Source organism: Mauremys reevesii, linkage group 10 (assembly GCF_016161935.1).
Source record: "Mauremys reevesii isolate NIE-2019 linkage group 10, ASM1616193v1, whole genome shotgun sequence".
Taxonomy (NCBI): Eukaryota; Metazoa; Chordata; order Testudines; family Geoemydidae; genus Mauremys; species Mauremys reevesii.
The window spans coordinates 48,004,932-48,031,410 of NC_052632.1; the positions used below are offsets into that span (position 1 = coordinate 48,004,932).

At 45.7% G+C, this 26,479-nt stretch overlaps 2 protein-coding genes across 8 annotated transcripts in view; one reads left to right on the top strand and one right to left on the bottom strand.

The window, feature by feature from the left end:
• Window positions 1–8,300, bottom strand: part of TMEM204 (transmembrane protein 204) — a 47,744-nt gene extending 39,444 nt beyond the window's left edge. Inside the window, exon 1 of the mRNA XM_039490908.1 lies at window positions 7,374–8,300. Within this exon, the coding sequence (XP_039346842.1) occupies window positions 7,374–7,653 (280 nt within the window). The 5' untranslated portion in view covers window positions 7,654–8,300. The remainder of the gene's footprint in view (window positions 1–7,373) is intronic.
• The window catches only part of IFT140 (intraflagellar transport 140), a 261,963-nt gene that overhangs the window by 216,275 nt on the left and 19,209 nt on the right, over window positions 1–26,479 (top strand). The window lies entirely within an intron of this gene.

Here is a 26,479-nt window from a genome sequence, read left to right on the forward strand (position 1 = left end):
TCTTCTGGAGCCCTGAGGAATCAAACAGAGTATACCCTACTCTACACCCCTCTCTATCCTTGAAGATCCGTAATGTTGCTAACATTCTTTGGACAGGAAAGGATTTAATGTGATTTACCGTTCTGAGTAAGTCATATCTATCCATCCAGTTATTTTATGGCCATCATCACTGCAGTATCCAACTGTCCTGCCCATCATTAAATGGCCACAACGATAACTGTTGAACAAGCAAGGCACTCACTGCCCCATCCAACCTGTGGCTGAACACATCACCTCCACAAAACTTGTTTTCTGAGGTGAAGTTTAGTGATCTGAACACAGGTCTGAGAGGAAGAATCTTTTGAGGTCTAATCCCAGCTCTGACACTAAATCTCTCTGTGACCTTTGAAAAGTCAGTTAACTTCTTTTTCTCACAGTAATGTTATGAAGATTAATTCACTGTTTGTAAAATGGTTTGAAGATGGGAAGTGCCATCTGAGTTCTCAGTAGTCATAGGATCAGTGTTATGGCAAAACCCTTAAATTTGAACTACTAATCCTAAAGCTTGTCTATGTTAGGGATCTTTAGACTGGTGTACCTACCCTAGTGCTTATAACCTTGGCCATAAGCAAAGAGTTTAGTTAAGATCAAGGCAAAGAATATGGCCACGTACTCTCTCTTAGAAAACCACACTGCCCAGGTTTATCGTTGTGTTGCACCATTTCAGAATCATTCCAATTCACAAAGATTTTATTTTCACTTAATCTGCACTGACATTCCTACTCACAACTTACTTGATCTTCTCTCTCTCATAGAATCATAGAAGATTAGGGTTGGAAGAAACCTCAGAAGCAGTGTTCTCTCTAATTTTTCCCACCCATATGCGGAATGAATTTTGTTATGTGCACCAATATGGAGGTGATGTGTTAACAAAATTCATCTGGTGGGGGTGGGGCCAAAGGGTTCGGAGTGTGGGAGGGGGCTCAGGGCTGGGTCAGAGGATTAGGGTTCAGGGGTGTGAAGGCTCCAGCTGGGGGTGTGGGCTCTGAGGTGGGGCCAGGGATGAGGGGCTCAGGGCTGGGTGCAGGGGATGAGGACACTGGCTGGGGGTGGGGGCTCTCAGGTGGGGCTGGGGACGAGGGGTTTGGAGTGCAGGAGGGTGCTCTGGGGCTACTCAGGGAGTGAGGACTCCCCCCAGTGCCCTCTCCCCACAGCAGTACCTAAGCTGGGGCGGGAGGCACCTCTCCCCACCACAGGAGCTCTGGAGTTGGGGCTTCAGGATAGGCGCCCCTCCCCTGGCCCCGGCAGGTCCGGACTGGGGCGGGGGGGCCATTCCAGCCGCGCCTGGGTCCAGGCCAGGGGAGCACCACCACAGCTGGATCCCAGCCTCTCCGGGGTCGGTCCAGGCCACACAGGTCATCCATGTCTGGGGCTGGGCTGCTGTGGCCGTGCCTGGGGCCGGGCCAAGCTGGGTCTGATCTGGCCGCAGCAAGGCTCAGGCCCCTCTGGCCGTGCTGCCGTGGCCGTGGCAGGTCCGGACCACAGGCTGAGTTGGGACTGGGGCAGGCGATTCTTCTGTCTTAAGTGCAGGACTCTGTACTTGTCCTTGTTGAACCTCATCAGATTTCTTTTGGCCCAATCCTCCACTTTGTCTAGGTCACTCTGGACCCTATCCCTACCCTCCAGGGTATCTACCACTCCCCCCAGCTTAGTGTCATCCGCAAACTTGCTGAGGGTGCAATCCATCCCATCATCCAGGTCACTAATGAAGATGTTGAACAGAACCGGTCCCAGGACCGACCCCTGGGGCACTCTGCCAACTAGACATCAAGCCATTGATCACTATCCGTTGAGCCCAACAATCTAGCCAGCTTTCTATCCACCTTATAGTCCATTCATCCAATTCATATTTCTTTAACTTGCTGGCAAGAATACTGTGGGAGACCATATCAAAAGCTTTGCTAAAGTCAAGGTATATCACATCCACTGCTTTCCCCATATCCACAAAGCCAGTTATCTCATCATAAAAGGCAATCAGGTTGGTTAGGCATGACTTGCCCTTAGTGTATCCATGTTGACTTTTCCTGATCACTTTCCTCTCTTCCAAGTACTTCAAAATGGATTGCCTGAGGACCTGCTCAATGATTTTTCTAGGGACTGAAAGATTCTTCTTGTTCCCTTTTATAAAGATAGGCACTATATTTACCTTTTTCCAATCATTTGGGACCTCTCCCGATCGCCACAAATTTTCAAAGATAATGGCCAATGGCTCTGCAATCACATCAGCCGCCTCCGTCAGCACCCTCAGATGCATTTCATCTGGCCCATGGACTTGTGCATCTCCAGCTTTTCTAAATACACCTCACCCCAATATAACAAAAAATCTCACCGCGTTATAGGTGAGATTATGTTATATCAAACTTGCTCTGCCCCACCCCCGTTCCTTGTTCCCTGACCGCCCCCTCCAGAGACCCCCATCCCTAATCATCCCCAGGACCCCACCCCCTACCCAACCCCCCATCACCTGAGTGCTCTGACCCCTATCCACCCCACCCCCCCGACAGGCACTCACCCGCAGTGGCGGGAAGCGGAGCAGTCCGGCCCCAGTCCACTCCACTCCGCCAGCTCCCAGCCGCGGTGCTCCGCTTCCCGCCGCCGGTGAGTGCGGGGAGGTTGAGGAAAGGATGCCCTTCGCACTGACCAGCGGCAGGAAGCAGAGTGACGCGACCCCAGCCCGCTCCACTCTGCCACCTCCCAGATGCGGCGCTCCACTTCCCACCGCAGGTGAGTGCGGGGAGGTTGGGGAAAGGATGCCCCCGTACTCACCTGCGGTGGGAAGCGGAGCGCTGCAGCTGGGAGCTGGTGGAGTGGAGCGGGCTGGGACCAGGCTGCACCGCTTCCACCACTGCTGGTGAGTGCAGGGGGATTCCTTCCCCCAAGTCCCCTCCCCCGAGTGACACAGCTGGGGCTGGGGTGAGGGAAGCAGAGCGGGCTACTCCCGGCCCCCAGCTAATCCCCTGGGCCACTTTGCGACTGCAGGGCCCCCAGAAGTGCCCTCCCACAGCTCCTGCTCCCCAGATCCTGGGGGGATCCTCTGACCGCTCCCAGGACCCTCTGCCCCTTATTGAACCCCTCGGCCCCGGCCTGGCCCAGCACCCTTAACACACTGCTCAGAGCAGCGTGTCAGAGATTTACCACATTGTATGCAAACCCGTGTTATATCGGGTCACGTTATATCGGGGTAGAGGTGTAGTCCTTAACATGTTCTTTCACTACTGAGGGTTGCTCACCTCCTCCCCATACTGTGCTGCCCAGTGCAGCAGTCTGGGAGCTGACCTTGTCTGTGAAGATTGAGGCAAAAAAAGCATTGAATACTTCACCTTTTTCCACCACATCTGTCACTAGGTTGCCCCCCCCCCCATTCAGTAAGGGTCCCACACTTTCCCTGACCACTTTCTTGTTGCTAACATACCTGTAGAAACCCTTCTTGTTACCCTTCAAATCCCTTGCTAGCTGTAATTCAAAATTGTGCTTTGGCCTTCCTGATTACAACCATGCATGCTCAAGCAACATTTTTATACTCCTCCCTAGTCGTCTAAATTTCCACTTCTTGCAAGCTTCCTTTTTATGTTTAAGCTCACCAAAGATTTCTCTGTTAAACCAAGCTGGTCGCCTGCCATATTTGCTATTCTTTCTGCACAGTGGGATGGTTTATTCCTGCACCCTCAATAAGACTTCTTTAAACTACAGACGGCTCTCCTGGACTCCTTTCCCCCTCATATTAGCCTCCCAGGGGATCCTGCCCATCAGTTCCCTAAGGGAGTCAAAGTCTGCTTTTCTGAAGTTCAGGGTCCATATTCTGCTGCTCTCCTTTCTTCCTTGTGTTAGGATCCTGAACTCGACCATCTCACAATCACTGCTGCCCAAATTGCCACCCACTTCTACTTCTCCTACCAATTCTTCCCTGTTTGTGAGCAGCAGGTCAAGAGGAGCACAGCCCCTAGTTGGTTCCTCCAGCACTTGCACCAGGAAGTTCTCCCCAACACTGTCCAAAAACTTCCTGGATTGTCTGTGCACTGCTGTATTGCTCTCCCAGCAGATGTCAGGGTGATTGAAGTCCCCCATGAGAACCAGGGCCTGTGTTCTGGAAACTTCTGTTAGTTGTCTGAAGAAAGCCTTGTCTACCGCATCCTCCTGGTCTGGTGGTCTATAGCAGATGCCCACCACGTCATCACCCTTGTTACTCTTGCTTCTAGACTTAACCCAAAGACTCTCTCACACACATTCACATACATTTTAATTCCAGATGTGTGAAATGGAATATATTTTGAAAGTCTTGTAATGGCTCCTGGTTTTTGGAAGAATTTGCCATGCTCTTGTGTTGTGAACATACATATTACTGCATACTTTCCCCTGTTTGATTTGGACAACCTTGTAGGAGTTTAGTCGCTTGGCTCTTAGTTACATACTACAGTATTGAAATGGAAGTTGTCAGCATATGTAAACACTCATTCTCAAGGAAAATAACTCCAAATATGAAATAATAATGCATATATTAAAAAGCAATATAAATATGAGATGCTGTAATCTTTTTTGTATTATTTAAACAGATCCATATGTTTTCTATTTGTCAGCCTTCAAATGGCACTGAAATGCAGTTTAATTTGGATTATTGTAATTATGCTCAATCATCCAAAGTATTAAACTTTAAACCACATCTTCACTTTTAAGGAATGAATTTCCTCATTCAGAGGTTGATCAGTGTGTTTGCGTGTATGTGTTTGTGATTTATCTATAGTTAACAGATGAGAATAATATATCTTACTAGAACAATACATGCATTGCTATTAGAGCTGTACTCTACAGCAACATAAAAACAAATACAGGGCCTGTTATGTAATGAATGCAGAACCAGGCCCATAGTGACAATGAGGTCCTCATAAAAGCGTCTTTGTCTTAAATGTATGATTCAGTAAGACTGTTGCTTACAAGAGTTCTTATGAGGCAGATTTCACCATTAGATTTGCATGACCTTTTTAAAAAACATCCCTTTATAGAGATTGAAAATGATCTTTTTATCTAAAACTTGTTCCCTGTGAGATAAAGAGTTGATTCCTGAGTCTTAAGGGACCTTATTTAAATTCAAACCATTGGGGATGCTTGTTTGCAAGTAAAATGAATGATTAGACTTATTCCTGCTATAATTTATGCACTTTTCTGAACTCAAGACATTCTTAGTCAAGATTTGCTTTAATAGGTGAGAAATTGGTGCTTACAAAATTCCTCAGTGGAACTGATGCTTATATGAAAACTTTTGTAGGGTCACACATTTTCTAAATGGTGCAGAACAAGACATTCACATGCTAATTTGCATGTGATTTCAAAATGCCATGCGTGCCAAGAGCTTATACATGCTCTTGTGTGCAAAATGTCCACTTTTAAATAAACAGTGTCTACTCTTTTGGAGATGTAGCTTAGATTGTTAACCTGATGGAGTGCAATGACTCTACTGATGTAATTACAGATAGGCATATTATTTTTGTAATTAGTTCTATGACATCATTAAGGATCAAAATGTAAAAAAAAAATCAGGTCTCTGTTTTTTTAACAACTCAGGAGGTTTCCATTTGTGGGTGATGTCTGTACAGGCTCACACTTGGCACATGTGCTAAAAAAGTATGAATATTTTTTTGAAAAAAAAAATTAGTGTCTGTACACAGGAAAGCATTGTTCTGCAAGACAAACAAAAGTCCTTCTTCATTTTCTTATTTTAATTCTCAAAAAGCATGGAAAAGGCCAACGCAACAGTCCACATTCTGGACTAGATGTCTCCAAAACTTAATTTTAAAAAATTAACTCTATATGCATTTTAAAACATTAAAAAACTCATCTGAAATCACCTGCATCTAATTTTCTTCTTTTAGTAGTAACAGTACTTTATACTTAATTACACCTTTCAAGGACCATAAATCACTTCAACAAACATGAATCAAACATTAACAAAGCCTGTAGACAATCCTATGAGGTAGGCGATGTGATACCAATTTTACAGCTGTTCACACTTTTCATTTCTGTCACTAAAGGATGCAATTTAATTACAGTTTAATTTATATTAAAAAATGAACAGACCCAAAGCACCCCTTTTCTGAATGTTTATCAAATTTTATTCCAGACCCAGTACTCACAGTGGTTTGAGCACTGGCCTGCTAAACCTAGGGTTGTGAGTTCAATCCTTGAGGGGGGCCATTTAGGGATGTGGGGCAAAAATCTGTCTGGGGATTGGCCCTGCTCTGAGCAGGGGGTTGGCCTAGATGACCTCCTGAGGTCCCTTCCAACCCTGATATTCTATGATCTGGCCAAATGAACTGCTGAAAACAGAAGTTTGCAGTGAAGCTCTGTCAGCAGCTTAATTGTAGCAGAGTTGAATGTTGATGATTGAGCCCAGTCCTACTTTTATGTCTTAAGTGAGAGCAGGATCTTAATGTTGTAAATATGATTAATGACCTGCACTTTTGATTAGTCAGATAATGCTGTTTCTGTTCTGCAAGTTGGCTTATAAATTCTGTCTTAGCCAAAACTTTTAAATAGCTCCCACCACAGTTTAACCCATACATATTCAATCCATCCCATGGAGAGTCTATGAATTTACAAAAATGTGGTATTTAGTTATTTGGATGTTCCACTTGCAGAGTATTAACTGTCTGTTTTTCCATCAAGAACAATAAATATTTCCTTCACCATGACCCTTCTCCATTTTATATTTTTTTATCCACCCAGGATCTTATGACCTTTTTTTTTCTCCTCAGCAGAAAACAAGTGAGGATGGAAACTGGTATTATTCATTGTCTGTGTCTGGAGACTTTGCATAGTTCTTTTTGAATTCTTATTAGTTAAATACTTAAAACAAAAACAACCCACCACTACCTGGTCAAGGTTTTGCTGTCTTTAGAAGGAAGGTTTGAGCTTGCAGCAGAGCCTTATAGTTGAGTAGTTATGGCACAGGGAGAAGCACTAAAGAAGCTACTGGCGATGTCTCAAGGGTCTAGACTTGTGGTTCCCAGATGTATTATTTCTAGTGCACATTTTGACAGCCTTTTTTCCCAGTTTCATATAAGTTAGATTTTGAGATATGTTATACTTATTCTAGAACCCATCACTTTTTATTGACTTGTTTATAACTGGCCTTATTCTTGTTTATTTGGGGCCTGATCTTGAAATGAGCTGAGAACCCCACAACTCCCATTGACTTCAGCAGGTGCTCAGCACCTCTCAGTTTCAGTCCATTAGACTGTAAGCTCCGGCAGGGACTTTGATGGAAAAAGTGCCATCCACACCAGTGGTGCTATAGAAATCATAATCCAAAGTAAGCACAGAAGACAAAACATGGGACTTACGTTTGACAGTGCTACGAGATTCCTGGAACCCGGCTGACTCTGAACCCCAGCCCAGGGATTCACACTCTCGCTCCTCCCCTTGCCCATGTCTGGTGCCCGTGCCTGCACCTCCTCTTCCCTTCTCTGCCAGCCAGCACATCTTCCACAGCCCCACACTGCGCTTACGCCCATCCTCCAGGGTCTGGTATACCCAATTGGGAGTAAAGGCAGCTGCATTGTTAAGAATAAGTGAGACCAGGGCTACCAACACAGCTGTGGCTACCAGTTTCTGGACAGTCATATCTGACTGTTGACTGCTGCCAGTCTCTATTTGCAGAAGATCCAAGGTCCTGATGAGCTGCAGCACATTGAAGTAGGACTTGATATAGGAGGCAGCTGCAGTATGATGTTATGGGGGGCTAGAGAACATCACCGTTCATTCTCAAAGTCAACTCCTAAGGTGTTTCTGACCAAGCAGATAAGAACACAGTCAGGTAGGTAGAAGAATTCCATAAAATACAAGCACAAAGAAGAGCTTGCAGGTCTCTGTCCTTCCAAGCTGTGCCTTATCCACCTTCCTGCACCTGGATGAGCAAAGCCAGTCTGGTGATGAACTGAAGAACAGGGAGGTCCATTCCTTGTGGGACAAGGCAAAGCCAGAGAGTATCCAGTCTTGAATTGGGAAAACCTGAGTTGTTCCTGGGAAAACAGACTGAAATGCTTGCAGACACAATGCCTCAGCTCTTCAGAATGCAGCTGCAAGAGGAGAAAGAGACTCACATACGAGTCATGAAGCACCACCTCTGAAAGCCTTTTCAGCCACAAAAATCAGAACATCCTACAAACAGAAGGAAACTTCATTCTAAAATCCAAGCCAAATTTGAAATGAATGCCTTCATCCCAAAGGTGCTCTGAGGAATCTGCTCCTCTCCAGTTCCTCTTACACTGTCAGAGCAGCAAGTGAAAGAGACTGGAGAGGAGAAACTCTGCTGTGAGGAAGTGGGTTTTTTTCCCTCCCCCTCTGTCTCTCAACAGAAAGGAAATGGTTGTTTTTGTGGCTGTTTTTGGTGAGCCTCAGGGCGTAGCCGACTGCAACAAACAGAGCCACTGCCACCGCAGTCAGACGTTACCAGGATGTGTTTCCTGAAAGGAAAACGTTATGGAGACTTCTAAAATCCTAGTCCCCCCTACTTCTCTCACCTCCTTCCAATGTCCCCCCTCCTTCTCATTTTCTTTCCCTCACAGAAAGAATAGTAACCAATCAACCAGTCAGCCAGGGAAGCATGATGCTGCGGGACAGAAGGGATTTGGATCAATTTGTGCATCTGAAGGGATCACAAGAAACAAATCTGTGAGCACCACCCCAAACGAAAACCAAACCCATAAATTCAACCACAATGTCAACTCTGCAGAGGCAAATGTAGGGGAGCACTGAGGGCTTTCTTAATGTTCTATATTGAAAGCAGACTGTATCACAATTGTACATGCAAAATGTATGCAGGGTAGCTGTGACAGTTGCATAGCATGAAAATATTACGGCTCAAATGTTGCCTTGTTCCTGTATGGAATTCTAAGGGGAGATGCAGCAGATGAGTAAAAGGACTCTAAGACCGGATTCTTCACCTGGGGTCTCAAAAAGTGTTGGTTAGAGACCACTCAGCCCTTGCTCTGTTGTGGAAGAGAGGGAGATCATGGACAGATAGGAGGGGTGTTCTGAGATGGTTCTGAAAGGAAAAAGCGGGGGATGTTGCAGTATGGAACTGGTTGAGAACCACTGCTCTAATGCATTCTGCCTGTGCAGGACTGACACCCCAGTCCTGACTTGCTTTGCCCCCTTGTGGCTCTGCAGCTCTGCTGGGAAATCTGGTGAACCCCTTTCAGACTGGGAAAGCAGCTCACTTCACTCTGTGGAAGTTATGGCCATGACTACACTGCCACTTATGTCAGCAAAACGTATGTTGCTCAGGGGTCTGAAAAAACACATCCCTGAGTGACATGAATTTCTCCGGCATAAGTGGTAGTGTGCACAACTCTGTGTCAGCAGGAACACTTCTCCCACTGACATAGCTACTGCTGCTCACTGGGGGGTAGTTTAATTATGTTGATGGGCGAGAGCTCTCCTGTTGGCATAGAGCGGCAACAAGAGAGATTGTACAGCAGTGCAGCTGCATCAGTACAGCTGTGCTGCTGTAAGGCCTCTAGTGTAGACATAGCCTTAGTGTTGTGACAGTTTTCACATACAAATGTAGAACTAACTGCAGCATAGCAAGCAAAGTGTGCACACTAGCCTTGGGACTATGTGAGCATTGAGGAGAGCTATCTGAATTAAATGGATTAAAAGCTGGTTGACAGATAGGTCTTAAAACACAATTGCAAACAGAAACATCATTGAGTTGGGTATGTTTCTAGTGGGATCCCACCGCAATAAGTTCTTTACCCTATGCTATTTAACATTTTTTATCAATAACCTGTAAAAAAACAAATCATTACTGAACAGGTTGGCAGATAACACAAAAATTGGTGCAGTGGTAAATAAGGAAGAGGATAGGTCATTGATAGTAAGCAATCTGGATAACTTGATAAGTTGGGTGCAAGCAAACAATATGTGTTTCAGTACGGCCAAATGTAAAGTCCTACATCTTGGAACCAAGAATGCAGGCCATATTTTGAGGCTGGGGGACTCAGTACTTGGAAGCAGTGATTCTGAAAAGACTGGGAGGATAATCTGCTGAATGTGAGCTTCCAGTGTAATGCTGTAGCTAAAGGGGCTATTGTAATCTTTGGATTTATAAACAGGAATGTTAAGTAGAAGTAGGGCGGTTCATATTATTTCTGTATTTGGCACTGGTGTGACTGCTACTGAAATACCGTGTCTAGTTCTGGTGTCCACATTTCAAGAAGGATGTCAAAAAATTGGAGGTTTCAGAGTGGAGAGAAAAATTGGAGAGAATTCAGAGAATAGCCATAAGAATTATTAATTATTGGGAAACATACCTTATAGTAGCAAAGAGTCTTGTGGCATCTTATAGACTAACAGATGTTTTGGAGCACGAGCTTTCGTGGGTGAATACCCACTTCGTCGGATGCATCCGACGAAGTGGGTATTCACCCACGAAAGCTCGTGCTCCAAAACGTCTGTTAGTCTATAAGGTGCCACAAGACTCTTAGCTGCTTTTACAGATCCAGACTAACACGGCTACCCCTCTGATACTTGATACCTTATAGTGAAAGATGTGAGGAAGGAGCTCAATCTATTTATCTTATCAATGAAAAGGTTCAAGGGTGTTTTGACCGCTGTCTAGAAGTACCTACATGAGGAACAGAAATTTGATAATAGAGGGCTCTTCAGTCTAGCATAGGGATGGGCAAACTATGGCCCGGGGGCCGCATCTGGCCCTCCAGATGTTTTAGTCCGGCCCTCAAGCTCCCGCTGGGGAGCAGGGTCCGGGGCTTGCCCCACTCCGCGTGGCTCCTGGAAGCAGCAGCATGTCCCTCCTCCGGCTCCTATGCGTACAGGCAGCCAGGGGACTCTGCACACTGCTCCCACCCCAAGTGCCTCCCCCGCAGCTCTCAGCCTCACCCCGGAGCCCGTATCCCCAGCCAGAGCTCTCACCCTCTCCTCCACCCCAACTCCCAATTTTGTGAGCATTCATGGCTCACCATACAATTTCCATACTCAGATGTGGCCCTCGGGCCAAAAAGTTTGGAAAGGATGAAAATACTTGTCCCTTAAATACACAGTGATTGAGAGCCTATAAATATCTAAGAAAGAAGGAAATAAGGCTTATCAATTCAAGCTACAGGTACTTAAAAATGCTTGATTGATTAAGACGAATGAGCTAAAGGTGTTAGCAGTATGTTCATGGCTGACTTTGATAGTGGAGTCCACTGACATTTTAAAAAGCATGGTCTATCAGACTTAAATGGTATGTCTACACTGCAATAAAAAACTTGTGGCACTGAGTCTCAGAGCCTGCAATTAAGTTGAGCTCATGGGCTCATGCTGTGGGGCCAAAATTTGCAATGTCAGTGTTTGGGCTTGGAGACTCCCTCCTTGCAGGGTCTTAGAGCCCTAGCTTCAGCTCTGGCCCAAACAGCTATGCTGCAATTTGTAGCCCCACAGCCCGAGCCTCTCCCCATCCCCCCAAGCCTGAGTAAGCTGACCCAGGCCAGCTGCAGCCATGCCATGGGCCTTTCATTGCAATGTAGACATACCCAAAGTGATCAGCCAGGTTTTTATAGACTCATATTTCCAGGAGTTTATAATTTGAATGTATATAATGTGCTCTCTGTCAGCCATGTCTCATATTAGCAATGCATTTAATTATAAATAGCTGAAAACAACCAGTCCAACCATTTTAAATCCCTCCACTTCTTCTCTTCTTCACTCAAATTATTTAGTTTCAGAACATCCCATCACTCTCCTAAATTAAAAACAGTTTTAAAAAACTGAACATTGCTCATTAAAGGTGCTAGAATTTGGCGTGTCCCCAAGGAGAGGTGACGATCTTGAAGCTAAGGCACTAGATTGTGACTCAAGATCTGTGTTCAGTTCTCAGCTTTGCCTCAAGTTTCCTGTATGACTTTGGTCAAATCACTTAGTCTCGTGGTGCATCAGTTCCCCATCTGCAGAACAGAAATGATAATACTAGCTGACTTCACAGGGGTTATGGGAATACATTCATAAATGAGTGTAAGGCATTCAGATACCATGGTGATGGGAGACATACATTTATATGTATTTAACCATAGATTGGATAGTGCAGTAGCACTGTAAGTTTCACCACACCACTCAACTAATATTCCCCAAATAACAGTATGAGGAGCAATTCAGCACATTAATAACTTGCACTAATCATGGCATTTCAATTAGATAAGATTTCCTCGCTTCCCGTCATAAATTGTTGTGTGGTGTTCCTGTCTGCAGTCAAACAGCTGTTGTGTTCTACCCAGAGATAATTTAAGTTCAGAGGTGAGTTAAATGATCCCTGTTTATAGTTTGCATATCACTTTGAGTTTATACAGTATTTTGGGATCCTTCTGAACGGAAAGCAATATGAAAATGTAAGTTAGTATATTAATCTTATTTTCAGAGCCACTGCAAGCTCTCTAATTTAAGCTTTATGTATTCATCCACCTGAACAACATAAATTATACCAACATAAGCTGTAGTGTAGACATAGCCTAAGTTATTAATGTGCTGAATTCCCCTCCCTCTTAATTTGGGGACAGTCAGAATATATTACTTACCAGCCTATTACATTTATTTAGCTAGAGTGTAATCCTGTTAAAAGATTTGGTTTTGGCGGTCAGTGCTTTGATTGTTCTGTTCACATAATCACAACATCCAAATCTGTAAATTAGTAAAATTAAAAAAACAAGCACATTCATAGAAGCAAAATAACAGTTTTGCACAGACACTCAGTTCTGCTAGGCATTTGCAGACCAAAGTAGCTCAGGGTATGTAACACCTATGACTGTGTATAAATAATAGCAATAATAACTGGCTGTTGCTGGCACACCAACATTCCTCCTTGAAAGATTCCATATACACAAGATTTGCCCTTGTGGCTCTTATGCTTCCACAGGGCAAGGCCATGCAGGAATCCCCCTAGCTCCTAAGAATTTTGATCCTTTAGAGTTTTTGTAGATGTGTGGAAGGTGTGTTCCAACTGCCAGAGCCTTTCCTGATCCTTCCAGCCAGTTCCTTTAAGAGTGGGAAGCAATGAGAACCACAAATAAGAAAGATTATATAGAAACTGAAACTTGGATTGAAATAGGAAGCATCTTGGACAATGGCAGAACACTGTAGCAGATCTTCAAACATGGAACCCCACTCTAAAGGGGTTGGGTGGATGAGTGGGGAGTCCAGTATGAATCCAGGAGCGAACTGTTTCCATTGCCTGTTGCAGAACTTGTTATACCAACAGCTCAACACATGAAAGTTTTATTGCATATCATGTATTCTAGTATGAAATATATGATGGTATGGCATAAGGATTTAATTTGTATGAGTTTGAGATGGACATATTCTTCAAGAGTTGCAGAGCCATGAGTGAATTATGCAGGTCATCCTAAACGTGCCAATAGGATCATTAGTACACCACTCCACCATACAGTCTGTATCTGTCACAGAAAAACTATTCTAGGAATAATTTAGAGAGTTTTAAACATTTTCATTGGCACTGTTTTCATATGCTTTCTCCTGTCAAGCTAGTACCTATGGCTCCAGGCTAGCAAAGCACTTAAGCACATACGTAACTTTAAACATGAATAGTCACCCTGAAGTGAGTGTGGCTATTCACATGCTCAAAGTACATTATGGGATTGGGGTTCTTGTTGCATTTTAGTCCTACTGTACAGAGTTAATCTAAAAAGAGCTTTTTTTAAAACCCATAAGTGTCATTTTTCAAGTCTATTATACTAGTAGTGAGTGGTGTAAGAAGCACAAAATATAAAGGTTGTGACTAACTTCGCTTCCAGCTGAAACTCACCGACTGTGCCATAATATTGCACAACAGGGGGTAATATTAATGTACTTTTTAACATTTTTTTAAAGATTTACATATCACTCTTAAGGATCAGCATTAAATCCATAGGAGTCATAACTTTAAGGTTGAAATGTTCACTCTGTCTCAGCATGTCATGTCTAAGTACTGCAGCTGATTTGGGCCCCTAAAGGGATCCTTGGTCCAGTGGCCGATTTTGCATACCCTATCAGATGAGAGTCAGAATTAAGAATGGATTTCAGCTTCCAATCAGAGTTTCCTGCTGCTGTGGGTTAAAGCCACAGCATTGATGTTATTCTAACATTGCTTGATTTTTTGGTGTGGTTTTAAAATACTGTAATTCCAGGCAAACACACGTAACTAACATTTGAAAAATAGCAGTAGATGTTCTTAATTTTCCTTAGGAAACAGCACCTGCTTCATCCCATCCTTTTCCTTTTCATGAAAACACCCCAAAGCAGCACGTAGGCAATGGGTGGAGTTTAAGGAAAGGGTGAGGCTTCAGTGTCTTACAGTGTTTGTATAAGCAAGCCCAGACACTGTTTACAGTGTGGTAAGCTTGATAGTAAACACTTCAACACAAGAACTGTACATCCACTCTATTCCCAACTGGCTGATTTAGACAGTTATGAACCGATAAGAACCTGAATAGATGGTATAAAGGAACTGAATGCATAATCATTGCCTTCATTCAGAGTTTTTAGTTCCCGAGTTTATAAATGAAACTGACTTTCCCTAGGCCTGGTCTACACTACAGGGTTAGATCAAATTTAAGGCTCTTAAAATCAACTTCTGTACTCCTCCCCGGCGAGGAGAGTAGCGCTAAAATCGACTTTGCTGGGTCGAATTTGGGGTAGTGCGGACGCAAATCGATGGTATTGGCCTCCGGGAGCTGTCCCAGAGTGCTCCATTGTGACCGCTCTGGACAGCACTTTGAACTCCAATGCCCTAGCCAGGTACACAGAAAAAGCCCTGCTGGTGAACTCAGCAGCACAGGTGACCATGCAGTCCCCCTAGAATCATAGAGTGTAGAATGTTTCTACGCTCCCCCTATCATCTCCATCCCTCAGGTTATCGCAGATTAGGAGGTGAAAAAAACGCACTTGCAATGACATGTTTTCTGAGCTCATGCAGTCCTCCCACACTGATAGGGCACAGCTTAATGATGGAGGCATTCAGAGGCAGAGGCCAGGAAAGAATTAAGTGAGTGTGAAGAGAGGCGGCAGGACGTGCTGCTGAGGCTAATGGGAGAGCAAACAGACACGATGAAGCATCTGTTGGGGGAGCAAACGGACATGATGAAGCCTCTGCTGGAGCTGCAGGAAAGTCAAGAGCACAGACCCACTGCATCCACTGTATAACCACCTACCCTCCTCCCCATGTTCCATAGCCGCCTCACCCAGGCGCCCAAGAGCATGGTGGGGAGGCTCCGGGCACCCAGCCACTCCACTCCAGAGGATGGCCCAAGCAACAGAAGGCTGTCATTCAAACAGTTTGATTTTTAGTGTGGCTACAATAAGCAATGTGGCCTTGCCTTCCCTCCTATCCCACCCCACCTGGGCTACCTTGTCCATTATCTCTCTCTTTTTTTTTTTAATTAATAAAGAAAGAATGCATGGTTTAAAAACAATGTTACTTTATTTCGAAGGAGGGAGGGTGGTTGGCTTACAGGGAATTAAAATCAACAAAGGGGGCAGGTTTGCATCAAGGAGAAACACACACAGCTGTCACACCGAAGCCTGGCCAGTCATGAAAATGGTTTTCAAAGCCTCTCTAATGTGCAGCGTGCCTTGCTGTGCTCTTCTAATCACCCTGGTGTCTGGTGCGAAACGATTGTCTGACGTTGCTTTCATGGAGGGAGGGGCGACTGACGACATGTACCCAAAATCACCTGCAACAATGTTTTTGCCTCATCAGGCATTGGGAGCTTAACCCAGAATTCCAATGGGCAGCAGAGACTGTGGGAACTCTGGGATAGCTATCCACAGTGCACCGCTCCATAGGTTGATGCTAGCCATGGTAGTGAGGACACATTTCGCCGACTTAATGCGCTTAGTGTGGACATATGCAATCGACTGTATAAAATCGATTTCTAAAACTCTACTTCTATAAAATTGACCTAATTTCGTAGTGTAGACATACCCTTAGACTTCCACATTTAACTGGTACACGTGTCTTTAATGTCCGCTGCAACCACTCTCATACACTGTAATGTGGCGTGCTATCAGGGAGGTCATCTTCCCCAAGTGGAAGTAGAATCTGTCCTCTCTGATATGTCCAGTCTTCATTCAGCTGCAGTTTTAAGAATAATTTCCATCGTGTCACAGTTAGTTACAGAAGAATCACACAGCTTGACTGCTTTTCACAGCTGCTTTGTCACACCTTCATGAAGGATGCTTCCCTGCCTCCACTCCAAGTCAACTAAAGTTCTTCTGCTTGCCTACCAGTCAAAAGAGAACGTCTCAGTTTAAAAATGATCTAGAATCTGCTTCAGAAGATTGCTGAAATCCAGCCTGGGGTAGTTGTCTGTCCTAGCTAAAAATGTTAGTTAATTAAGGACATATGATCCTGCACCTGAAGTCAACAGGAGGTTGCAGTTGACTTCAGTGGGAGCAGGATAGGGATAAAGAGAAGAACCTTTGTTGGATTTGTGTGTATCACTGAAATGGAGTGTAGCTGTTCTACAGACTTCAAGTGATCTTGACAGGGGACTCCCCCTTTAGGATCACGAAGGAGTCTTTGAAAGTAAAATGCTCAGTAGCCTATTTGACCCAATGCAGGGACCTAAGGTGAAGGGAAATGTCAATTTTCTGCTGGCAAAGAAATTAGTGGTAAGAACAAAAATGTTGTGTTCTCATGTATTACAGAGAGATGTGTTCCCTGATATCAGAGAGATTTTTGTGGTGAGGTACATTTTAACAAATATGCATCTCTAGAACTTCCCGGTTGGCATTTTATTTGATTTGGGCTTTCGTATAAAGTGGCTGTTGAAATATATATAGCAGCAAAAGGATTAATGTCATGACATTAATTTAATACGAACCTGTCATAACCACAGCACTGTTGAAAAATAGCTTCTGAAAGGATCAAGTATGTAAGAGAAAAATTGAAACAATAATTGGGTAGTAAAACTTGTACCCAGTAACATGGGGAGGGGGGATTAAAGTCATTAAACAATCCATACACTGTTTAGATGGTCTGAGTCTTGGGGCCAGTCTGTAGCACAGAGACAGATCATCTCTGATTTATTAATGTGTTTCATGGATAAGCATGTGTCCCTTGAAATGAAAGAAGAGAGCACATTCTTATGGCTCTGATCACTCTCTCACTGCATCTGGTCTTCATTAGTTTCCCAGCTCTGGTTGATGAACTACAGATGTGAGTTAGCTTTCCAAAGAAAAACTCAGGGAACAGGAAATTCTCAGAATACAAGATGGGGGAAGGGTTGATTATTACTTGGAATTTTCTGTGTGTGACACCAAGCACAAGACTGAATTGGAAATGTCACTACTGTTTATAGACCTTAATGACAGATTCATGTCTTTTATGCTGCAGTAATACTTGTCAAGAGATTAACAGCATGTGTCTGTGCTTTGGACTGAATTGAGAGGATGTATTGTGTGCATTCTATCCAGAGACTTTCCCTTTTATTACCTTCATCCATCTTGTGCTACAGTTTTATATATTGATGGCTGGACATCTGTATCTGTGCTTCTTGGAAGTTTCTCACTACTTATTCATAAGAGTGAAGCAAGAGATTCTGCCACTCTTAGGACCAGAGTGATTTCCCTGAAAAGCAGAGAGACATAGAAGTGCTTCTGCTGATAGTTTATAGATCATTGTGTGTTATCCAAAATGGTTAGTTGATATATGCCTGCAGCCATACCAGCTTTTGCTGTGAGCCTACCAGACCTCACAAGCTGAGCAGATAATCAGTACTTGCAAGGGAGACCTTAATGAAGAGCTTGGTGCTGTCAGAAATGGTATTGGTTATTCACTGTTCTCTCTCAGTCACTGTTCTCTCTCAGTCACCATGGTGTAGGAGCATTTTGCTGCTGGAGGTACCCTCTTTCTGATGAGAGGTAAAACTAAGGTCCTGGCTGAGACACTGCACCCCATATTCTTCACAGTCATATTATTATGATATGATTATGGCATAATTTTGATGCATTTTATGTAAGATGGGTCATGTAAGGTGTCATTGAAAAGGTTATGATTTGCTGAAGAGGATTATCCTATTTGTATGCATGTATCATTTTTGTATCTGAAGTTATAAATACTGACAAAGGCCATGTCTACACTAACAATTTGTCTAGACAAAAGTGATGTTGACACCCAAAAGTCAACATAATAAAAATCGCAATTTAATGTTCACACTCGCTCCCTCACTCCACCTTCTGTCACTAGGTGTTGTGGGACAGCAGAGCAGATAGGGCTAAATGTCCCTTGGGACAGGGCTAAATGTCTCGTGATGCATTGCTTTCTGTCCCAGCACTCCATAGTCTTCCGGCTTTCTTTCACAACATGTTTGCAATGGCCCTTCTTTTCTGTGCACCTTGGCATTTTTGGGAGAGGGGATGGATCCCGCCCTGCTCTCCTGTGCTCTGTTAACTGTCACAAAGACTTCACAGATGGCAGTGCAGTTAATCCTGAAGTTTCTAACTGAGGAAGACTTGCAGGCACCCGACATTCTGCATGATATGGATAGGAGCAACTTTAGATTGCTTTTGGCATTCACAGAGCAAGTGCATAGAGTAGACCCTCACTTTTGGGCTTGGGAAACAAGCACTGAATGGTGGGATCGTATCGTCATGCAGGTGTGGGATGATGAGCAGTGGCTACAGAATGTTCGGATGCGGAAAGCCACCTTCCTGGAACTGTGTGCAGAGCTCGCTCGACCTGTGGCACAAGGACACCAGAATGAAAGCTGTCCTCTTGGTAGAGAAGCATGTGGCAATTGCTGTGTGGAAGCTGGTGATATCAGACTGCTACCGGTCAGTCACAAATTAATTTGAAGTGGGGAAGTCGACTGTTGGGGCTGCATTAATGCAAGTGTGCAGGGCAATAAATTGCATCCTGCAACGAAGGACCGTGACTCTGGGAAATGTGCGTGAAATAATGGACAACTTTGCAGAAATGGGTTTCCCTAACGCTGGAGGGGCAATAGATGGCACACACATTCCCATTTTGACACCAGCTTACCTTGCAACAGAGTACATCAATAGGAAGGGGTACTTCTCCATGATGTTGCAGGCACTTGTGGATCATGTGGGCGTTTCACTGACATCAACGCGGGGTGATCTGGGAAGGTGCATGGCGCACGCATCTTCAGGAACAGAAGCCTGTACAGAAAGCTGCTAGCAGGGACTTTCTTTTCTAACCAGAAGATTACAGTGGGGGATGTTGAAATGCCCATAGTGATCCTGGGGGGCTCTGTGTACCCCTTACATCCGTAGCTCATGAAACCTTACATGGGACACCTGGACAGCAGTAAGGAGCGGTTCAACAGGCTCAGTAAGTGCTGGATGACAGCTGAATGTACCTTTGGCAGATTAAAGGCATGCTGGCGATGCCTTTATGGCAGGTTAGACCTCACTGAGGATACTATTCCCATGGTCATAGCCATGTGCTGTAAATTGCATAATCCCTGTGATGCTAAGAGTGAAAGGGGTGGAGTGCAGAGGCAGATTGCTTGGCCACTGATTTTGAGCAGCCAGATACCAGGGCTGTCAGAGGAGCCCAGAGCACCAGTAACATATCTCTGTCAGAAGTGTTTCAGTGTTACATTACCTGTAGTTTTCCTAGGGGGCAATGGTGACATTTGGGGCCTTATATTCCAGTAAGTTATATGCCTGTTCATATATTGGTACAGCCTGAAATCTCACCTTGTAGAAAAAAAATAAAGATGATTTACCATTATAAAACTTTGCTTTTATTGCACAAGAAACAGCACACACAAACACACAGATGCTTGGCGGGAAAGGAGGAACCAGGAAAGGGCAGACTTTCACAACTGTGTGTAGGTCCAGCCATCATTGTGAAAGTTGTTCAGGAGGGTGGAGTGAAGGGGAAACCAAAAAATCCCAGGAAGTGGAAAGGAATGTGCAAGCGGAGTTTTGGGGGCATGGAAAAGAGTTCTGAATGTGCTGCAGTGGAGGTCGAGCACTGATCTGCTCAGTCTGCAGCATTATTAAGGACTTCAGCATCTATGTTTGCTCCTCCATTACTTTAATCATCTGCTCAGTTGCATCCTTAACAAATGCGGAATTCTGTTTTCTGTGCTGCTGTTCAGCTTCCCAGTACTCCTTGCATTCCCTTTTTTCTGCTCTGGAACACTTCAGGACCTCCCTGAACATGTCTGCTGCATCTTGGGCACTTTCTTATCCGACAGAGACACGCGGGTGAAGCACAGGGGACAATGCACAGAAGCAGGATTGTTAAATTCATGCACAGCATTGAAACATTTCAATTAAATACACCTTTTACAACATTGTCATCACTTTGTCACTGACCCTAGCCAGGCACACATCTCTGCGAACACCCAAAGCATGGTGGGGGGTGGACGAGGAATGCTCCACATGGGGAAAAGAGCACACACTCTTTCTAAGGGTCTTGGTGCAGCATTCTAGGGAACAAATTCTAAAATTCTCCTACACTTTTCCACAGGTGAGGGTCATTTTAGAAGACTTCTCACTGCTAAGGGTAAGCAGGGAAATGAGGGTACATCTACTCCATGATTGTGGCTTCCACCCTGCTCCCTATGCTGCTCGCGTATGTGCTGCTTTGGTCCCTGCACAAGTGATTGCCGAATGGCGAGGAAAGTTCCCTACAATGGGGGAAGGAACAAAGTAGCTCTGCCATGGAACCTTGGCAGAGGATTACTGAGTACCTCCAGGAAACTTTCCTGGAGATCTCTCTGGAAGATTCCCATGAGATGTCGGTGTGCATCAACACCCTGTTCCACTGTACCGATTAAGTACACAGGGAAATGTCCAGCTCACAGAAACACAGACAGCCTCCCACATTTCTGTGCCCTGAACCCACCTCCGCACTACACAAGCCACAGCCACTTACCAGGCATCTCATCTCCTACTTCTTCCTCCCTGGAGAGCAACTGCTGAGATTGGTTAGACACCTTTGGAGTGGAGAACAGTTCCTGGCTGTCTGCCCCACCGGGCAACCCCGCTGGGAGCTGCACATCCTCATATAACTCCACCTCTTCATCAGTAACTTCATCCTCTGGGTTAGGTCCTCTTTCCACTGCCTCTGTGCCCTCCAAAGTATCCACAAGGCTCTTGGCGATGAAGGTGGGGTCACCACAGAGGATAGCATGCAGCTCCTTATAGAACCAGCAGGTCTTAGATGATGTACCTGAGTGATGGTATGCCTCCCTCGCCTTATGGTACACCTGCCTCAGCTCCTTTATCTTCACTCTGCACTGCAGCATGTCCTGATCATAGCCCTTTTTGCACAAGCCTTGAGAAATCTGCCCATAGATATCCCAATTCCTATGGCTCATGCGCAGCTGCGACTGCACAGCCTCCTCTCCCCATATACTGAGCAGATCCAACAGCTCTGCAATGGTCTAAGTGGGAGAGCGTTTGCTGCAATAACCCGCCATGGTCACCTGGGAAGATGCGATGAGCCAGCAGGAAATGGAATTTCAAAAATTCCCAGGGCTTCTAAGGGGGAGAGGTGAATGGTTGTTTACCTGGCTGCTGGGCAGTGGAGTTCAAACTGCTGGCCAGAGCAGTCAGGATGGGCATCGTGGGACACCTCCCGGAGGCCAGTTAAAGTGATGAAGTGAAGCATGGTGTCTACATTGGCACTTTGTCGACAAAAATGGAGAGGAAAAAGACGTAAATTTCTCTTGAGGGTGGATGTATTTTAATGCCAAAACCAGGCATTTTTCCCAGCAAAAGTTGCCTCACATTGTGTACGCACTCACTGTTTTGGTCGACAAAGGGCAGTTTTGGTGACAACATTTGGTAGTGTAGACAAGGCCTATGTATCTGTACTTCAAATGTAGTTACACCTGTGTAATGCCCACTAGAGAAGATGCTTTCAGTCTAGATAGTAAGTGGTGAAGGGCCTATTCAAAGTAACTGGCCATTAGAAAAAACAATAGGAGAAGCTTATCCCCCACCCGGAGAGCCTTACTGAGAACACTACAGACACCCTGTGAGTGATGGCTGCTATGAATCTACAAGGGCATATGACCACAAGATCCTATCATGGGATGTCAGTATTTTTCCACAAACTGGTCTGGGAACCAAGCTTTGGAACAAAGGGTTCCCGCCATATACAAAAGCTATATAAGGCAGGGAGTAACATCATCTGTCGTTCTTCATTCCCCACACAAGAAGACACCTGGAAACATCTGAGGAACAAAGACTGAACTGGGGGAAATGCTGGACCCAGGCTAAAGGGATTTCTAGCCTGCGTGTGAAACACCTGTGGATTCCAGGCTGCAAAGCAAGTGTAGCTGGTGCCTCAAGAATCTACCAGTCTGACTATACCATCAGTTAGGGCAGGTGTCAGCAACCTACGGCACACGTGCCAAAGGTGGCACGCAAGCCAATTTTGCCTGGCATGCGGCTGCCAGCCGGGGTCCCAGCCACCATCCCCGCTCAGCCCGCTGCTGGCTGAGTAAATGGAACCCCAGGCCGGCAGGAGGCTGAGCGGGGCCGGCGGCCGGGGCCCAAGACCAACGCGGGTGCACCCCCAGCTCCCCCGTCACCGTGCTCGGGTTCCCAGCAGGGTGAGCTGCCAGGGCGCAGGGCCCTGAGCCTGCTGTGGGAGGGGTGGCGGTGGCTTACACTCCCAGGAGCCGCAGAGCCTGAGCGCAGCGAGGGGGGAGCCGGGGGTGCATGAGGACCACCACCCGCATGCATCTGCTGCAGAAGCCCCCCGGGGAGGGGGGCGCGTCTGCTCGGGCTGTGGCCCAGTGCTGTCCCCCCCCCCCCCGGCTCCCCTCTCACCACGCTCTCCGGCTTCCCCCTCACCACGCTTGGGTTCTGCGGCTCCTGGAAGTGTGAATCACCACTGCCCCTCCCACAGCTCCCCCCATCCCGCTGCCTCAGCACTCTGCGGGGGAGGGGCTGTGCACGCAGCTGCCTGGCAGCATGTTTTGCCTCCACATGGAGCCCAGCGTCTGACCGGCATGGGCATTGTAAGGGGAGTCCCGGGGGCCAGTCAGGGAGCAGGGGGAGGGTTGGATGGGTTGGGAGTTCTGGGGGTCCTGTCAGGGGGTGGGGAGTGGTTGGATGGGTCGTGGGGGTCCCAGAGATCTGTCTGGGGGCGAGGGTGTGGATAAGGGTCGGGACAGTCAGGGGATAAGGGTAGGGTCCTGGGGGGCAGTTAGGGTGGGGGGGTCTCAGGAGGGGGTAGTCAGGTGACAAGGAGCAGGGAGGATTAGGTAGGGGGTGGGGTTCTGGGGGGGGCAGTTAGGGGCAGGGGTCCCAGGAGGGGGCAATCAGGGAACAAGGAGCGTGGGGGGGTTGGGGGTTCTGATGGAGGCAGTTGGGGTGGGAAGTGGGAGGGAGTGGATGGAGGTGGGGCTAGGGCAGGGCTCTCCCCTCTTTTTTGATTGTTGAAATATGGTAACCCTAGGCAAGGGAGGAGCTGGGAGGGGGGCGCATGGGGGCTGGCGCCCACATACATCCACTGCAGCCTGCAGGAGCCCCCAGGGGGGGCGCCGGGCCGCAGCCTGGGCAAGAGGGGCGGGGGGGATGCAGCTGCTCCATGCTAGCAGCACCGGCGCCTTTGCAGGGCTGCTGCCCCCCTGCACCACGCCAGCTCCTCCATGACTGGGGCTCGCTGCTGCCGGAAGTGGGACGTTCTGGCTCTCCGGTGCCTCTGGATGGCGGCTCCTCCCTGCAGAGCTGCTACAGCGGCCCAAGCCCAGCAAAGCCAGTGAGTGGACTCAGGGCGGGGGCTACCAGGGTGGGGAGGGCTTGCGGGCGGGGGCTGTGCTGCCTCCAGGGCAGTTCAGGGGGTGGGGGGGGGGAAACCTGGTCTGAGGAACAGCCCCTGGGCACGGCTGGCCCCTGGGCAGGCTGGCCCCTGGGGTCTATAAAGGCTTGTTGGAATTTGCCCCTCAATGAACTGATGTGCAAGGGGAGGGGGGGCGCAAGGTGGAAGTTTCACCTAGGGCGCAAAATATCCTTGCACCGGCCATGCCCCAGGGGGTGCTTGCACCCCAGGTTAAGAACCACTGCACTAAACTGATAAGAGCTGCATTTTAATTTAATTTTAAATGAAGCTTCTTAAACATTTTAAAAAACTTGTTTACTTTACATACAACATAGTTTATAGACTTACAGACAGAGACCTTCTAAAAACATTAAAATGTATTACCGGCACGTGAAACCTTAAATTAGAGTGAATAAATGAAGACTCGGCACATCACTTCTGAAAGGTTGCCGACTCCTGAGTTAGGGTGAGACTCTGCTAGTCATAACCAATCTATTTAGTATATTAAGCTTAGTTTGGGTTTTTGTTTATTTGCATGATAATCTGCTTTGGTCTGTTTGCTATCACTTAAAATCCATCTTTTGTCATTAATAAACAACAACAAAAAACAAGTGCATCGCCTGCATTGGGAGTGGATGTATTTTGGTTGATCAGTTCCTCTAGGCAAACATAACTGGTTAAAATGTGGGATGATGTTAACTGTGAAATACAAGAGAAGTTAGTAAAACCTTTTATTTTCTTATATGCCAAAAACATGATGCCCACAAACATGTCAGGGTGAGGACTTAGTTGCAGTTTTCATGGCCTGTGGCAGAGTGTAGTGCATGGAGTGCAGAATTTAGCTGCTGGAAATAAAAATGCAAGCTGATTTTCCACAAAGTGCTGTAGCAAGGAAGCATGAAGGCGCACAGGCATGAAGAGTGCTCTTGTTGAGAGGTAGGTGCCGTCAGGAAAGAAGCAGTCTCTGCTGCAACTCCAGGATAGGGCTGGAAGAGGGTTTCGCTATGGAATCTAAACCCCAGTTCATACAAAGAGGTCTTAGTTCTGCCAGGAAAATGTGAACTCCTTTTTATGGATGAGGTTCAGATAAGTTAGACAAAACATTCTCTCAGTCATTCTGAGGGGTGGGGGGTAGGGAGCACTGTGATCAAAGGGGGTAGGCATTATGTCCATAGACAGATCCAGACTCGTGTTTGTGGCCCACTCCATTGCAATGTTATGAATTTCCCAAATGGTGTTAATATTTCCTTGTGTCAGTAGAATCAATCTTCAATTACCCGAATGCCCCTTAACCAAAATACACATTTCCAAAGGTCAGATATGTCCAGCCAAATTTGACTTCAGTGCTGAAGTTGGTGTGTGCAATCCACCTCCTGATAAGCTGTCCAATGCTGGGGGAGGGAGTATTTAGGAGATCCTGAAGGGTTCCCCTGATTACCTGATGATGTATGGCATCCTGGATATCTTCATATAAACCATGAGTTAGTGTGGTGTTTTCCTTATTGTCACTATTCCTTAATATCACTTTACTTACTTAATGTCACTTTAATGACATACTGCTAGGGAGTCTATCCATTTATTCTTGAAATGGTCTGAAAATGAAGGAGTGGAGGGGTGGGAGGGTGTTAGTATGGCAGTGACTGAGTTAATCAGAAACATGATCTATCTGTGATTCTAAATAGGATTGCTTGAATACTCTCCTGTTTTTTGAATTCAGTGACTATATAAGTACATTGTGGGACATGGACAAGTCAGACTCTTAATATCTTTATTCCCTTTCAAAGATAGATGCTGTCTTCAGACTGACAAACCCCAACATGTAGTCCTGTTCCACTAGACAGATTAAGGCAGCAATTGGCAGCTTCTGTTAGCATCCTACAGCCTTCATAAAATGAATCTCATGAACTTGTATATTTCTCCTTTAATGAAATACACTCATGCACATGTGTTTAGTTCCTGTGTTGATAGCTTACTTTTTATTGATTATGTGCTTTGTTCTTTTTGTTTATCCAAATGAGTTACAAAGATGATACCCAAATGCAGCCTAGTTTTTTAAAGTATTTTCTTCAGCTGTTGCAAGTTTTAGTTTTTTTTGCTGACAGTCATTCAGGTAAAATACCCAAATAATCTCCCAAAACTTGATTGAGGGCCAGATCTTCAGCTGATGTAAATCAGCATAGCTGTAATCAGTGGAGATACTCTGAGTTACAGTAACTGAGGATCTGGCCCTGAAACTTTTATAAGACTTTTCACTCGTCTCTCTCCCCCTTCCCCCACTCCCAATTAATTTTCTTTTTTTTCATGCACCTTTTGCTTTCTGGCAGGGACTGGACATGTCAATGTAATGGAAGAGGCGGCTGTTTTTGCATCATGTCCAATCCTGGCAATGCAGGTGCAAGAAATTTGTATAAGCATCTAAACATTTTAGCACTTTAACTGAACCAAACCTCTGAACCATGGAAAATTCGCCTGTGACTTATTATTTCTGATCTCTTTCTGTTTAATTTTCTCTGTAAAATCCTAGGCCTGATTTAAAGGTATCTTCTGTATTTAAAAGGACATCAGCCTGGAAATTTTGTACCTGTTGTTGTTGTTACAAGTAACACACAATCTTCCCATTGGAAAAATTAGGGGAAAAACATT